This window comes from Temnothorax nylanderi, unplaced genomic scaffold (genome assembly GCF_030848795.1).
Source record: "Temnothorax nylanderi isolate EJ_2023f unplaced genomic scaffold, tnyl_v1.0 TNYL_tig0001_pilon, whole genome shotgun sequence".
NCBI classification, from domain to species: Eukaryota; Metazoa; Arthropoda; class Insecta; order Hymenoptera; family Formicidae; genus Temnothorax; species Temnothorax nylanderi.
The window spans coordinates 3,046,443-3,059,959 of record NW_027249063.1 but is presented as its reverse complement, the minus strand read 5'-3'; the positions used below and the strand labels follow the sequence as shown (position 1 = coordinate 3,059,959).

Here is a 13,517-nt window from a genome sequence, read left to right as displayed (position 1 = left end):
CACATTCGTTCTCATGAACGGTCACACCGTATCTCATCGTGAACTTTCTACAGCATCCCGCAAGGCTGTGTCTGAGTAGCTAAGAGTATCAAAATAATCAGAGAAATGCGAGGGAAACAAAACCGAGACCGGGATTTCCTTACTCGCAAATCTATGGAAATCCAATACCAGCAATAAATTTTCTTTAAACAATTTCCTTCAAAAAATCTGTTATACTTTTGTTTAAATTTATTTAAAGGTATATTGTTTTAAATAAAGCAAAAGATTGACAGTTAAAATATAAAGTCTATTCTATGTAAAATTTTAAATTTAATGGCACTATTCAGGTGATATAAGTATTAATTTTTTTCATCTTTCTGCATATAGCATGACAATCCTTTAAGTTTTGCGGTTAAAACGCTTCTCGTCTTTTTTCCATTTGTTTATGGTTTGGCATTCTCGCACGACTATCGTAAAAGACTAAAGGGCTCTACCCGCCCTTTGTTTTAGTGCCAGATACCATAATATATTCGCATTGTTCTCTCTGTGGCCGGTTTTTGCCGCAGGCCGATTTGCGATCCAGAGAAGAAACGAGCGCTAGCGCGGCTCTCTCTGGATGTGCATAAGGAGAGACGGGGACCTCGCTCTAATATATCGTCTGCCAAACTCGATTTTGGTAGAGAGCATTAAAACACTACGTTGCATATTCGTTCGCGAACGTTAACGTTGATTTTTCTCTGCAACGCGTCGCGATCAGAATTTATTTATGATCCGATCACCATTTACATCGCAATTTCTTTTCGCCATCTTCCCGCGCGATCTCTTAAACTCAATCATCGACATTTTCTTCTCTCATAGAGATATTACTTAACTGAGCCGAGGAAATAAAAGATTATTTATATGATTTCGGCCATCAATAATCCGACATTAAATTTGAGAAAGACTCCAAATGCAAATTCGACAATGTACGTTGATATCATTTTTAAACGGTAGTCCGTGTGAGATTGATGATGTGAGATCTCGGAACTCGGAACCTAATTTTACGATGAAATCTTACAACTACGATTAAGATGATCACTTCGAAGATTCATTTTGATGCTCATTCAGCAACGAGCTTTCGCAATCTATTATCTCATAAGCGAGATGCAATACGCGTGCAAGTCGACAATGCGCGTTTCATCGTTTGTCGTTGCGTTCCACGGCGATAAAGAATGGCAATAAGGATGTATGGTCGGCATTGACTTTGACACGAGCGCGAACACAGGCCTCGCTATCGTTTCGCGCGCGCAACAAAGGATCTCGAGGTATGCCACTTGCATCCGCTATTACAATCTAACGCGAGGAGGAATGCGTCGCTCGTTCAACGAGAGAAAGAAAGAGAGAGAGTGTCGGAGGGAGAGAGGTGGCAGGTAGCCCCGCCGACGACGGGAACGAGAAAGCACGTACATCACTGTCACCGATTCTTCACGCCGTCGTCTGACTGATTTCCGCGAGTAAATCATCGCGTTTGCTTCGCCGCTTTGGCTCGAAGCTCGCGCTCAAGTTTATGGACGTCCAGCGGAACCGCAAGCGAAAACGTAATAGGAGCATTTGTGCGGAAATGACACAATGTACCGCAGAATATTCATAAATGTTACATAAAGTTGGAACGCCTGTCGTAATTCCTCGTGGAATTGCACGAGGGCCATTCACATTTTACGAGGCAATTCTTGCATCCAGGATATGAAGGAAACGTTTATGTCGCCATAATAACATGTCTTAACTTCTTTAATATTAATAAAATAATATAATATATATTGTAAAAAATATAGATTAATATAATATATATTTTTATGATTTATTTAGGAACGGAATTTGTTTAAATTTCTTGTCCGTTATATTAAGTCTAAGATTTTGATATTGCATTGTTTAATTTTTTAATCAGTATGCACGATAAAATTATAAAAAAGCACTGGCTGGCTATACTAACGATAAATGCAAGTTTCAGATTGCGCTGAAGTGTAATTGTGTGAATATCGCGACATGGCTTTCAAATTACTATGTACGAGATGAAATTATGCAAAACACGCAGAATCTCATCATTGAGAAACATCCGTCAAATTCTGCACACCGTCGACGGGCCTTGCTTATCTCGAGCCTTAACGACCCACGAAGCAATTATCCTTCGCGGCGGCTCAAAGCCAAAATGACGATAAATCAACGTCAAAGTAATGATCTCACAATCGAAACAATTACCCGACCGCGATTCGATTTCGCGCGCGCGAACTATGCGAATGCCAATTTAGTCGAGGAAATCCTGGAGGACTACCGGGCTATCGATTATCGCTGGCTCGATAATTAGCCGTAGTGTTTCTGCTCTCTCGCGTGAATTACGAGCGCCAAAACGACGAACAACAGTCTACGAACGAAGAGGAACGAGCCAGCATCCTTAATTACGGGTTCCTCCGATGTGACGCGACACGCCGTGTGCCGTGTGCTCTATGCAGTCTAGCAGAACGATCGACTATGTGGATCAGATCGACTATGTGGGAGATCGATTATTTATTAATTATGTGTATTGCGGTGAAAGTAATGTATAATAGAGCAGTATATTCGCTGCCACAAGTAAAACATCGCCTGCCTAATTTTGAATGCATTGTGTATAGCAAGAAAAGAATAATTTTTTGCAAAAGTACAAAAATCAGATTAACAATTGTGAGGAATTGTATAACTGCTCGAACTAATAATTAAATCATATTACAGTTCAATGCACAATAGCTATCACGTTGAATTACATCAAATTATTTTAATTCTTAAGTGCGCAATTTTGTATATATGCAAAGAGACTTTTCGATGATCCGTGTACTCTCCCTTAAGCCGGTTCTACAATAAATCGTGTCGGATGTCGGAACGCAGCCGATGGTCCAATAAAATAATTTTTTTTTTTTCGAAAATGAATTTTCCTCATTGGACCATCGGCTACGTTCCGACATCCGACTCCGATGTACGACTGATTGTAGAACCGGCCTTATAAAGTTCGAGCTAAAAACGCTGAAAAGTTCGACGCTTTGCACATCTGCAAAGGGCCCTTCTCTGACCCTTCCGGCCGTTCTTTCTCTTTTAGATGGAAAGGTCCAGAAGATCATTATTTATTTAAAAAATACTCAAAGTTCTACGTTGCATATATCTATATTTCTTATTAGTTTTCATATATTATATTATATTATATATTATTGATCGATGTGACAAAATATATTGAGAGTAAAAACGATTTTAAAAAATCGACAAACATTCTTAATGTTTTTCTTAATATTTTTCTATGTACAGCTATATAGATGAAAGAATAAATAAACATATTATGTTCTCAAAATATAAATGTCAAAAATATTGCGTCCACTCTCAATAAATCAAGAGATAATCACGTTTAAATTAGCGAACACAAATACACTTTTTATACATCAAAAACTGCAACGTAATGCTGTCAAGAATTGGCTGGACGTGATTCTCGACGAAACACAATCGTTTTTTCTGTTGCTCGCGCGTCTCAGACCATTGTAGATTATCATTATTCAATTAGACCGAGAGACACGTATCGTATCAAAGAAATGAGCTCGTCTTATTTCTCGGACACCGAATTATCTGGCTGTTACGAGATAAACACGATGAACACGACTCTCGTCAGAATGCAACTTACATGCATTACCGGCTCCCGCGGGTGTCGAATACGAGAACCCTGAGAAATGTAGCGTACGTGGTTCTTTAAAGTTGCGACATTTCGCGTCAGTCATTGACTTTACCATGAGTTTTCTCACGAGTGCATTTCTACCGCTAAGATTCGATCATTTCTTCGAAGTCGCATCGTTGTAATTTCTACGAGATAAACGCAAATGTTTGAATATATACGAATTGCTATATATATATATATATATATATATATATATATATTATATATATCTTTAAAATAAGAATAAAATTTCTATCAAGATATGAAGTAGAAAAATTAATCATGATTTGTCCCCTTCAATCGTAATGTACTTAAACATACATCACGAGTAAATTAATTGACTTACCTTGACGAAGGAATGAAACTTGATTTTGCTCGGTGATACAGGCGGGCTGTTCGGCTGCGCCGGAACGTGCAGCAAGTTCTGTACGTCCAGCAGGTGCCCCTTCCGCACGTAACGTCTGCTCCTAGGACTCGTCTGTATATCGTCCTCGCGCTTCGCCTTCTTCGCCATCGCCAACAGCCACAGGTTCTCCTTGACCGTGTGCTTCCGCATGATAAAACTCATTCTTCGCCTGTTGGCGAAGAAGTCATCTTTGCAGATCCTTTTCCACACTCTCGACACCATACTGGCCGAGCACAGATCTTGAGGCGAGAGAAGAGACAGGATCTTCGATACCAGATTCAAATGGTTGCTCTCCTCCCCGAGGAGAGACAAGAAATCCACCTTCTCCCTTCCCGTGTAGTCCAAGGTAGCCCTTCGGCTACTCCGCCGCGACGCGCACAACCCGCGATGGCTGAAGTCCAGCTTCTTGGGCTTGATCTCGGACGTAGCCCCCAACTCCGTGATACGTAGCTCGCGCAATTTGCGATTCTCCGCCGACGTTATTGTCGGAGTGCCGCCCGTGCGAATCTGCGAAATCACGATCTGCGGTATCGAGATCTTGAGTCTCGGCGGGGTCGTGACCCGCTGCGATTTACCCCGCGGCGTATGGACTAGTTTCATTTCCGCGTCCTCCTGGATCGGCTCCGAGGCCACGTAGGACGAGGATGGCACCGCCGGCGACGGGGGCGGCGAGAGAATCTGGAGGTCCGCGGACGCGGGGGTGACGGGCACCGTGGTCCTCCAGTTCCTCGTGTTCCTGAGGGCCTTGCCTGAGAGCTCGTCGTTGGCGCAGCTCGGGGTGGAGTGCACCAGGCTGAGGCTCTGATCGACGTGCGTGCACGACGGCTCCAGCACCGAGTCCTGCTCCGAGGCCGGGTTCTCGGACACGAGGTAGTCGAGCTCCGAGATGTTCAGCCGATGGCTGAGCTTGGAGCGGTGCCTCAGCACCTTCTCGCACTGGAAGGGCTCCGGGCGGTGGTACCTGTGCTTCCTGGCGGAGAGCAACGCGCCGGTGGACGAGCGCGTCCTGTAGCCGGTGACCATCTTCGGGGTGCAGCCGCCGGTCTGCGGCGTCACGATGGACAGGTAGCCGCTGTCGACGCTGTCGTGGGAGCTGCTGCCGCTGCCGACGGAGGAGACGCGCGGCGTCTGGACGACGTGCATGCCGTCGACGTCCTCCATCGCGCTCGGGACGGTGTCGTTCATCCGGCTGACTCGAAAATTCAGACTATCGACGCTCGACTTTCGGAGAGAGCGACTACGTCGCCTTCCGTTGGACGTCACGCGAACGGTGCACCCGAAGCGGCGTGTCGAGCGGTACAGGCGTCGCCATCGAATTTGCGAAACCGTGCGACGCCTCGTTGTATTCCCGTGTTAGTCGGGCGTTACATTTAAATTATCACTTTGTTATCTACGGGCTTTGTTATCTATCGGCAAGCACAGGCGGTGTGGCTTCTTCACGCTTGTTTATTAACTTCAGCGACCTTTCTAAATGGTTCACTTAAATTTCCATCTTCCGTTCACCGCGGAGATAAGATACGAAAATCACTTTTGCTCCGCTCGGGGCAGGTATGTAAACACGTATTTACTCTTAAGGTCTTAACCTATCGGTGTTTAATCTTCATTAAATCTCGAACGCGTGAAACGACGCACCCCGACGCGATAAATCACCGAGAAATCGATGGCCGACGGGGCGACGGGTCGCACGTGCCTCACGATACGCAAAAACGGGCCCGTAATTTCGGATTTGTCACCTCACTCGCACCACTCGCACCACTCGCGAATCGTCTGTTTACACCAGGTCAACGCGGGAGGAAGGGCCGAGGCGGCGTTCCCGAAGATTCTTCACCGCGATTTCGGCTCCAGTCAGCTCGCACGAATGTCATTCCGCGGCACTCGCTCGTCTTCCCGACGTGCCGATCTACGCCGTGAAGTCCGGCGAGAACGGTCCCGTCGCACTTGACGTTTCCCGCTGTTGACACTCGCCTCGCTTCGCGCTGTACTCACGTGTGCGTCGCGCGGGAAACGCGCGCGCCTCATGTCCGGCCCGGCGCTTCTTCTCCCTCCCCCTTCTCTCTTTCACTCACCCCTTCTGATGCCGCTCGCCGACGGCGACGGCCACCGTCGCACGGAGAAAGACCACCCCTCCCGCCATGCGGCGCTTCGTAAACAAGAGGCCGGCCACGCTCCGAATTATCCTTTCGCCGCGAATATCGATCTTGTCGCACGTAATTCCGCGACTCGCACAACTCAGCCTCGATCGTCACCCCGCGACAACACGCACATAGCACTGCTATAGCACGTCGCGCACCCTCGGCAAATTCTCACTGAGCGGCGCTCGGGGGTGCGCGCGCGGCTCAAGGATTCGTGCGCACGCACCCGCTTGCCTGAGCTCTCCCTCTGGCCGTACCCACACGCTCCAACGTTCCACCGACACATTGAACGCCGCGCGTTCGTAAATTCCGTTCTCACCGTGTGCCTCATCATCCCCCACCAATCGCCGCCACGCGCGCCGATCGACGAATCACGGGCGCCGCCTCGTCCCGCCGTTCGTTGCCAAGCGGCCCTATTGGCCGAGCCGCGCCGGATGCTGCAAGCGCGCTCGGAGCTTTTGTTGCCGGGGAGATTTTCTCTCGAATCTCTCGCTCGTCGTCCTCTCGAATTCCGGCGACGCGACGCGTCAGACGCGTGTCGCGCGGCGTTTCAAACGATATGAACGAATAAGGATACCAATAAAGATTCCATTTTACATTAAACAAAAGAGGCATGATTAGAAAATTGAAAATTAATTAGATCTTCGTTAATTTTAATTTTAAATTTTACTCTACGTAAAATGTATGTACGTAGAGAAACGTTATCTAGTCGTTTGTTTTATATAAAAAATATAAACCGACATTTAATTTTGACTTATAATCTGTGTTGTTTCAATTTGTATAATTGAAAAATCGATTGCCGTAATTGGTGCAACTACTAGCGTCATCTGTTGATGGGCTGTATGTACTAAAATAAGACTTCACCAGACTTCACTTATCGACTTATCACTACCAAGAGTACCACATCACTACTTTATTCTTTATTCGAGAATCGGTCTTCTCTTCTGATAGAGTGTGTCGTTGTATCGACGACGGTTCTTTTATTCCACGAAGATTTACTCTAATACTCTAATCACAATATTAATTGTTACATTGCAATAGTGTTAAAATGGAATCCAGCAAATCCGATTCCACGCCGAAACAGGCTATGGTATACATTTGCGGAGGTAAAGATACGCATGTTCGACTATTCCCTAACCTCACTTTTTTTGTAAATAACAGCTCTTGATATATTGATGCCAATTTTTTATCTAATTAATCGTATTTATATGTGCATTTTTTTAAATTTTAAGATACTGTCGTTTTATAAATTATATAAATTGTTTACTGAAATGGGCAAATTGTATTTAAGCGTTTTTCAAGTAAGAGAAGTTTCTCGAACATTATATACCGTATAGTTAAATTGCCACAAAGAGCTATTTTTGTTCTTGTACGTAATTTATGTAATCATTGTAAAGTTTTTTAAACTTGTTATTTCAGAATGCCATCACGATAACGAGATTCGTCCCAGAGATCCAATTCGATGCAGGGAATGCGGATACCGAATCATGTACAAGAAGCGCACCAAGAGACGTATCCTTTTTTAATATTTTCAATTCAACACGTTTAAGGGCTCAGTCACAATGAGAAAAATAAGGAATAAGATTAAGGAATAAGGGAATGTCGCATCTCACTTCAGTACATGTACATTAAAGTGAGATGCAACATGCCTTATTCCTTAATCTTATTCCTTATTTTTCTCATTGTGACTGAGCCTTAACATTTTTCGATAAAACTTAAGAATCGATCAAAATATCGAGATGTTTTCTTTAACCCTATTTGCAGTCGTTGTGTTTGATGCACGATAAGAACAGCGAGCGACGGACGATGAAGATACGTTAATTTTTTCTAGATTCGTTAGAATATTTATTTTGTACATAAGGGTCACCTGATTTTCAATAAAACAATACAGTATTTTACCGGAAATTAACTTTATTCCTGTCCCCATATTATTTCCCGTTCCTAGAGTTGTACTATCGTTCCCGCAAAATCACCATACAAAGACACATTCGTATTATCACGAATCTCTCTTCGTACAATTTGCGTTTATAATCTCTGGATCCAAGGATAATTCCACCGCTCGACAGAATCTGTCTCTTCGTGTATATATTCAGAATGCACAATATACAAAATGCTTTAAGCAATGTTCCTTCTTTTATTTACAATAAATAAAAATTACATTCTCATCAATATAGTTCAACAGAATTCACAGAGTCGGGAAGAGAAGTGGCGGTGACACTGGCAAAGCTCGTTGGCGTTATTACCGTAAATCCCGTTTGTCACTTTCTTGAGTATACGCTTATATAAAATTTTCACTCCGGTCCCATTGTCTGATATATAACATATATACGGGCGTAAACGGCCCGATATACGATCGATTTCGATCGAGAGGTCTCGCGACAAAGCTACAACTCCAAATGGAGTCGTGATTTGTCGAAGCCCGGAGCTCGCAGGAGTACACGACGTGTTTGCGCGAGCACAAAGACGAAATACACCCTTCCCGTCTCTCTCTCTCTTTCCCTCTCTCTCTCCCATGAAAAAACATTTATAAAATCTTAAAGAGATCCTATAATACATATAAAATACTATACCGCCAGGTGTTTGTAAGTGTCACCGTTCGCACGCTGCGCGTATACAAAATTTAAATCATCCATAAAGATATGGAGCGGAGCGGAGAGTCTTTTCTTCTTCTTTTTTTTTCTCGGAGACACCGCGGGTGAATTCGGTCGACGAGGTAACCGATTTCTGTGCCTCCGTAAAAATGTAAATCGGTGCAACACCGTCTAGAAACCCGTGCAAGCTCGACCTTTCCTTTCTATTCCTTCTTTCTTTTTTTCATTGTCCGCGAAATCTAATACTGAGTCTGGAAGAAGCCAAGCCAAGCCAACCTTTTTCGCGAAAAACGTAGACGCGAGCGCGTGGAGATGCGCGCTATCGACAAAATAAATGTCTCTGTTTCCTTTCCATTTTTTTTTTTTTTTTTTAACAGATACGCTTGTACTTTTACTTTAGGATATTAGTCGGGATATTCGCCATATGGTTCTTTCCGTTACTTATCACAATATAGATTATTTAATCGAATATCGTAAATATGTCGTAAAAGTATGTCGAATCGTCTTAACAAACATTTACCCGAATTATTAGACTGTACAGTATGTATATAATAATAATAGTGCGCATGTAAAGGAAGATACCGAGATGCAATTGAAACGTGTTAATCGCACGCTCGTGATATACGGTCGAATCTGTTCCGAAATGCGAAGATAGAAATAATAATATCGACCGTTCAGTGCGAAAAACTGACCGACTTTTATCTCAAAACAGGAGAAACACTGATAGCACATTTAGACTTGGAAATTATTATTAATCATATATATTATGTTGTATCCGATAGTCTTTTTTTCTATAATTTAAACTGTGTGTACATCTAGTTCGTAACTAAAATTGTTCTTCCGTTGGTTCCTTAAATCAGATGAGCGATATATATATGATTAAGCACGTCTCATCATGTTTTATGAGTCCCATTAATCATTTAGAAACGTTCATGAATCTGATGAAAACAACTCTCTCGATTTATGAAGAAATTCGACGTGCGCGAGAGAAGCAACGGTCGAAAGATCGTCTTGAAATTGTGCTCAAGTTTGAAACAAAAAAATCTCTGTATTTTATAGCTACATGTCAAAATTATTCCGTGATATTCTTTTTGAACGTAATATATCCAAACTTTATCAATTAATCATGCAACATCGTGCAAAAATAATTATTCATGGAAGGGGGAGTTTCCTCAGTTTTTCGCAATTTATCTGTAAGAACCGCGTGGCCGTTTAACCGAAACGATTATGTCTTTTTTTATCAATGTAGTTTAACTTTAATCGGTTTAATTTACTTCTTATCTTCTTTCAGTTCTAACAATCAGAAAAAGATAAGAGGTAAGTTAAACCGAGATTAAAAGTTAATCTGCATTGATAGGAATGGACATTAATAACGCAACACACCACGGAAGGCTCATCAGCGTTCGAGGATTCGAATCGCGCCTCGCGGCTACGTTCAGTGTACATCCGCGCCGCGACCGTTACTCCCGCGAGCGCGACGGTTTCCGCGTCGCGATCCAGTTTTCCGCGCGCGATCGCGTCTTCGGCGGCCGACGGGACACGCGAGGGTGATCCTCGGCGTTCGCGATCGCGAGTGCGCGCTTCCGGAATCCGGAGCTGTTCGAGGAGGCCAGGGCATGCGGGCGAAGATCTGCGGCAGAATCCCGTGAGTAAAACCTAACTCGCACTGCGCCATATTGGGTTTCAAACGACGCCGTCCACCGTCCCCCGGGTCAGTTACCGGGAATACCGCGGCGATATTCTGATATGTATGTACGACACGCTCGCTACGTGTACGACGGAAAATACACGCGATACTTCTACGACAACGTTTCGAAAATATATATGTATATGTGTATATCGTAATATGAATCTACAATTTGGAAAAAGTACATTCGAAATCACATATAAGTACGCATGCAAGTAGCCGAGAGAAAGAGAGAGATATACATATATATATATAAGTAGATGTGCGTTAGACGTGTATAATTTTGGAAAATATCGCGTTTCGCGTGGAAGAGTCGCCACTTCGGAGGTCAATTCCGAAAGGCGTGTATCGCTCCCTCTCGACAAATTCCCATCGAACGCAAATTGTTGGCTTGGCATTTTCGGGTGTGTGCGCGCACACACACACACATACACACGACGCGTGTACGCATCCTGGAAGCTCATACGTAGTTAACGCGCGGTCGGAGTCGACAGAATTACAAGACAGTAGATATACATCCAAAAAATGCTATGTTAGACTACGGCTACACTGATATCGTTTAGTGTGAAACATCACGCGGACTGGACCTCATTTGTATACCTTGTGCGGTCGTCTCGTTCTACATTATATATCCGTATTATTCTTTTTTTTTTTATCCTGGGCTCAAGCACACCTATTTTAGGTACAAACCGTGATAACCGGAGTCTGATTATGCGGAATAGGAAAGACATTCTCGTGCTTGAGTGAAATATTAAAACTGCGTGTAGCATTAGATAGACGGTTAATTATAAAGATACGGTAGCTGTCGCTCGTGGAAGGTGTATAAGCCTCTCCAAGCTGCTCACTGCAGTCGTATTATAAGGCCACCAGCGAGAAATCATGTGAAGCTGTTTTTCCATATTGAAATAAATTAGATTTTCCACATGCTTTCGCTTGCTCGACAGATTAATATAAGATACATAATTTGATATAATATACAATAAATTATATAATAATATATTTTATATATTATATATTATATATAATATTATATATAATTTAATATATAATTATTATATAATACATATATAATGTGAGAAAAATTCATGTAAGTTTTCGCTTTCAACGTGGATAATTCAATAGAACTGCAGCGAGAAAACAGGAGGCTTAATTATCTTAAACAGAATCAGCGAATCGGTCCCTCAGAACGTACAACAAACATGATCGATTAGGATTAAAAAATAACTAATAATATCAGAATACGAAGGTAACTAAACGTTCAACAATGTTTCCGATAAAATAAAAACTTATTAAGATACTCACCACACTTGACTTTTGCTTACAAGGAAAATCTTTTAAAGACACGGAAACTAAAAGAATCTACCGTGTGAATTAAAAGCGCTTAAATTTACAAGTAATCTGAGCAACCGACACAGCTTCTTGATTTCTTAAAACTATAATAGAGACTCTAACATGATTTCTCGTTATATTATACATAAATATATACAAACACATTTTCTCTTACGTCAACAATAATTCTCATAATTGTTCATACTAATATCGTACAAATATATATATATATACACATATATATGTATATATATACGTGTGTGTATATAAGTTGCATATACCAATTTAAAGTATAATATTAATTTGTAATATTAGAATACTCTTCAATATGTCGAAAGTAACACATTTGTGCTTTAAATATATAGAATCACATGCCAGTCCATTGCACCTCATGTTTACTACGAGAAACACTATTGTGTATAAATATTATAATCATTATTAGATACTCGAATTGTTTTTTTTTTTCTTTTTTACTTTACGCGTTATACGTGCCGCTTTCAAGAGAAAGAGTTTAAAATCTTTACAGGAGGACTATACAAGTTATATATGTTTACAATATAAACATGCAATTTTAGAATTGATGCTGTAATAAAGGAAACGTACTCGATACCGTGTAATTCATCGCTGATGTTAACATGGTATTTATTGGTATTCGCGCGAATATTACTCTAGGTCCAGATTTTTTACGCTTGGATAACTTTTTGTAAAGTCCTCAGAAATTTGCGAAGTATTTCGTAACGGCAACGTAAAATTTTCAATTGCATTGTTGTATTTGCACGCAGCTCTCTAATAACGCTTCGTTTAAATTTCTGCAACATTAATTTTCAAGAAACATCTCTTCAAACATAAATCGTCATTAATCGTATTACCCTACCGAAATATTTTTTTTTAGGACGACCGAGATTTCTTCATTAAGATATCTCTGTGATGCATTCCACATATGATATATTATTATTATAACCGCGATTTCTCTAAGTAGTATGGCAAACACCACTCGAAAAATTCTTTAGCACGCTATATTGTTTTGGCACTATGTATCCTCTATCCTTTGTCTTTTGTGATCTTCCTTCACTGCGGATTCCTCCATAATTCTTTTTTGAGTATTCTCTTTTTCCCTGCTACATTTACCCGCACTCCTGTCTCCGTGAATATTTGTACTAGAATCCGTCTCAATATTATGTTCAACAAAACAGTGTACCTGTAACTCGTTTACGGTACGCATAGATACGGGGCAAACTTGGCACTTGTACGATTGTAAACTGTCCTCCGCTCCTCTCGCGTCCTCCATTGAAACGACCGCCGAAATCAGTCGCTGCTCTTTAACGGCGTAATCACGTCTCTGCTGATTGAACTGTGGGCTGCGGAGGCGAACGTCGTTAATAGTTTTCGGTTTCTCGGGGACGATCGACATGTGATATGGTCGGGAGATGTCTGCGTCCGTTGCCGCTTTCACGTATTGCGCGTGAAGCGCGTGCTGCGGTATAGGCTCACCCTCATCCGACGAGGTCTCGCTGCCGCTCACGACCGGTCCAGGCAGAGCTTCCGAGTCCCACTGCGCGATCTTTGCCGGATCCTTCTCGCCTAATTTTTGAGCCAATATCTGTCGAAGAAGACGCGAAAAAAATTCGTTTTATCGCGGCATTTTCCTCGTCGGATTTAAAAACTGCGCGCAGTTACGATTTGTTTAGTA

The 13,517-nt window shown here is 42.3% G+C and overlaps 3 protein-coding genes across 6 annotated transcripts in view; 1 reads left to right on the top strand and 2 right to left on the bottom strand.

Moving 5' to 3' along the window:
- The window catches only part of LOC139778649 (uncharacterized), a 38,099-nt gene extending 31,610 nt beyond the window's left edge, over nt 1-6,489 (bottom strand). Inside the window, exon 1 of the mRNA XM_071716741.1 lies at nt 4,029-6,489. Coding sequence (XP_071572842.1) covers nt 4,029-5,273 — 1,245 coding nt within the window. The 5' untranslated portion in view covers nt 5,274-6,489. The remainder of the gene's footprint in view (nt 1-4,028) is intronic.
- A 633-nt stretch (nt 6,490-7,122) lies between these two features.
- Rpb12 (DNA-directed RNA polymerases I, II, and III subunit Rpb12) lies at nt 7,123-8,118 on the top strand. The gene is made up of 3 exons (XM_071716312.1): nt 7,123-7,326; nt 7,640-7,732; nt 7,985-8,118. Exons 1-3 carry the CDS (start codon nt 7,269-7,271, stop codon nt 8,005-8,007), a joined length of 174 nt encoding a protein of 57 aa, XP_071572413.1. The 5' UTR covers nt 7,123-7,268; the 3' UTR covers nt 8,008-8,118.
- A 213-nt stretch (nt 8,119-8,331) lies between these two features.
- The window catches only part of Shn (zinc finger schnurri), a 144,431-nt gene continuing 139,245 nt past the window's right edge, over nt 8,332-13,517 (bottom strand). For all 4 annotated transcript variants that reach the window (XM_071715773.1, XM_071715535.1, XM_071715618.1 and 1 more), the window contains one exon: nt 8,332-13,427. In XM_071715773.1, the coding sequence (XP_071571874.1) occupies nt 12,858-13,427 (570 nt within the window). In that variant the 3' untranslated portion in view covers nt 8,332-12,857. The remainder of the gene's footprint in view (nt 13,428-13,517) is intronic.

Coding starts and splice junctions, on each gene's coding strand:
- Rpb12 (XM_071716312.1), top strand. CDS start 7,269: ATGGAATCCAGCAAATCCGATTCCACGCCGAAACAGGCTATGGTATAC. Junction 7,327..7,639: donor TATGGTATACATTTGCGGAG/GTAAAGATACGC, acceptor TTGTTATTTCAG/AATGCCATCACGATAACGAG. Junction 7,733..7,984: donor CAAGAAGCGCACCAAGAGAC/GTATCCTTTTTT, acceptor CCCTATTTGCAG/TCGTTGTGTTTGATGCACGA.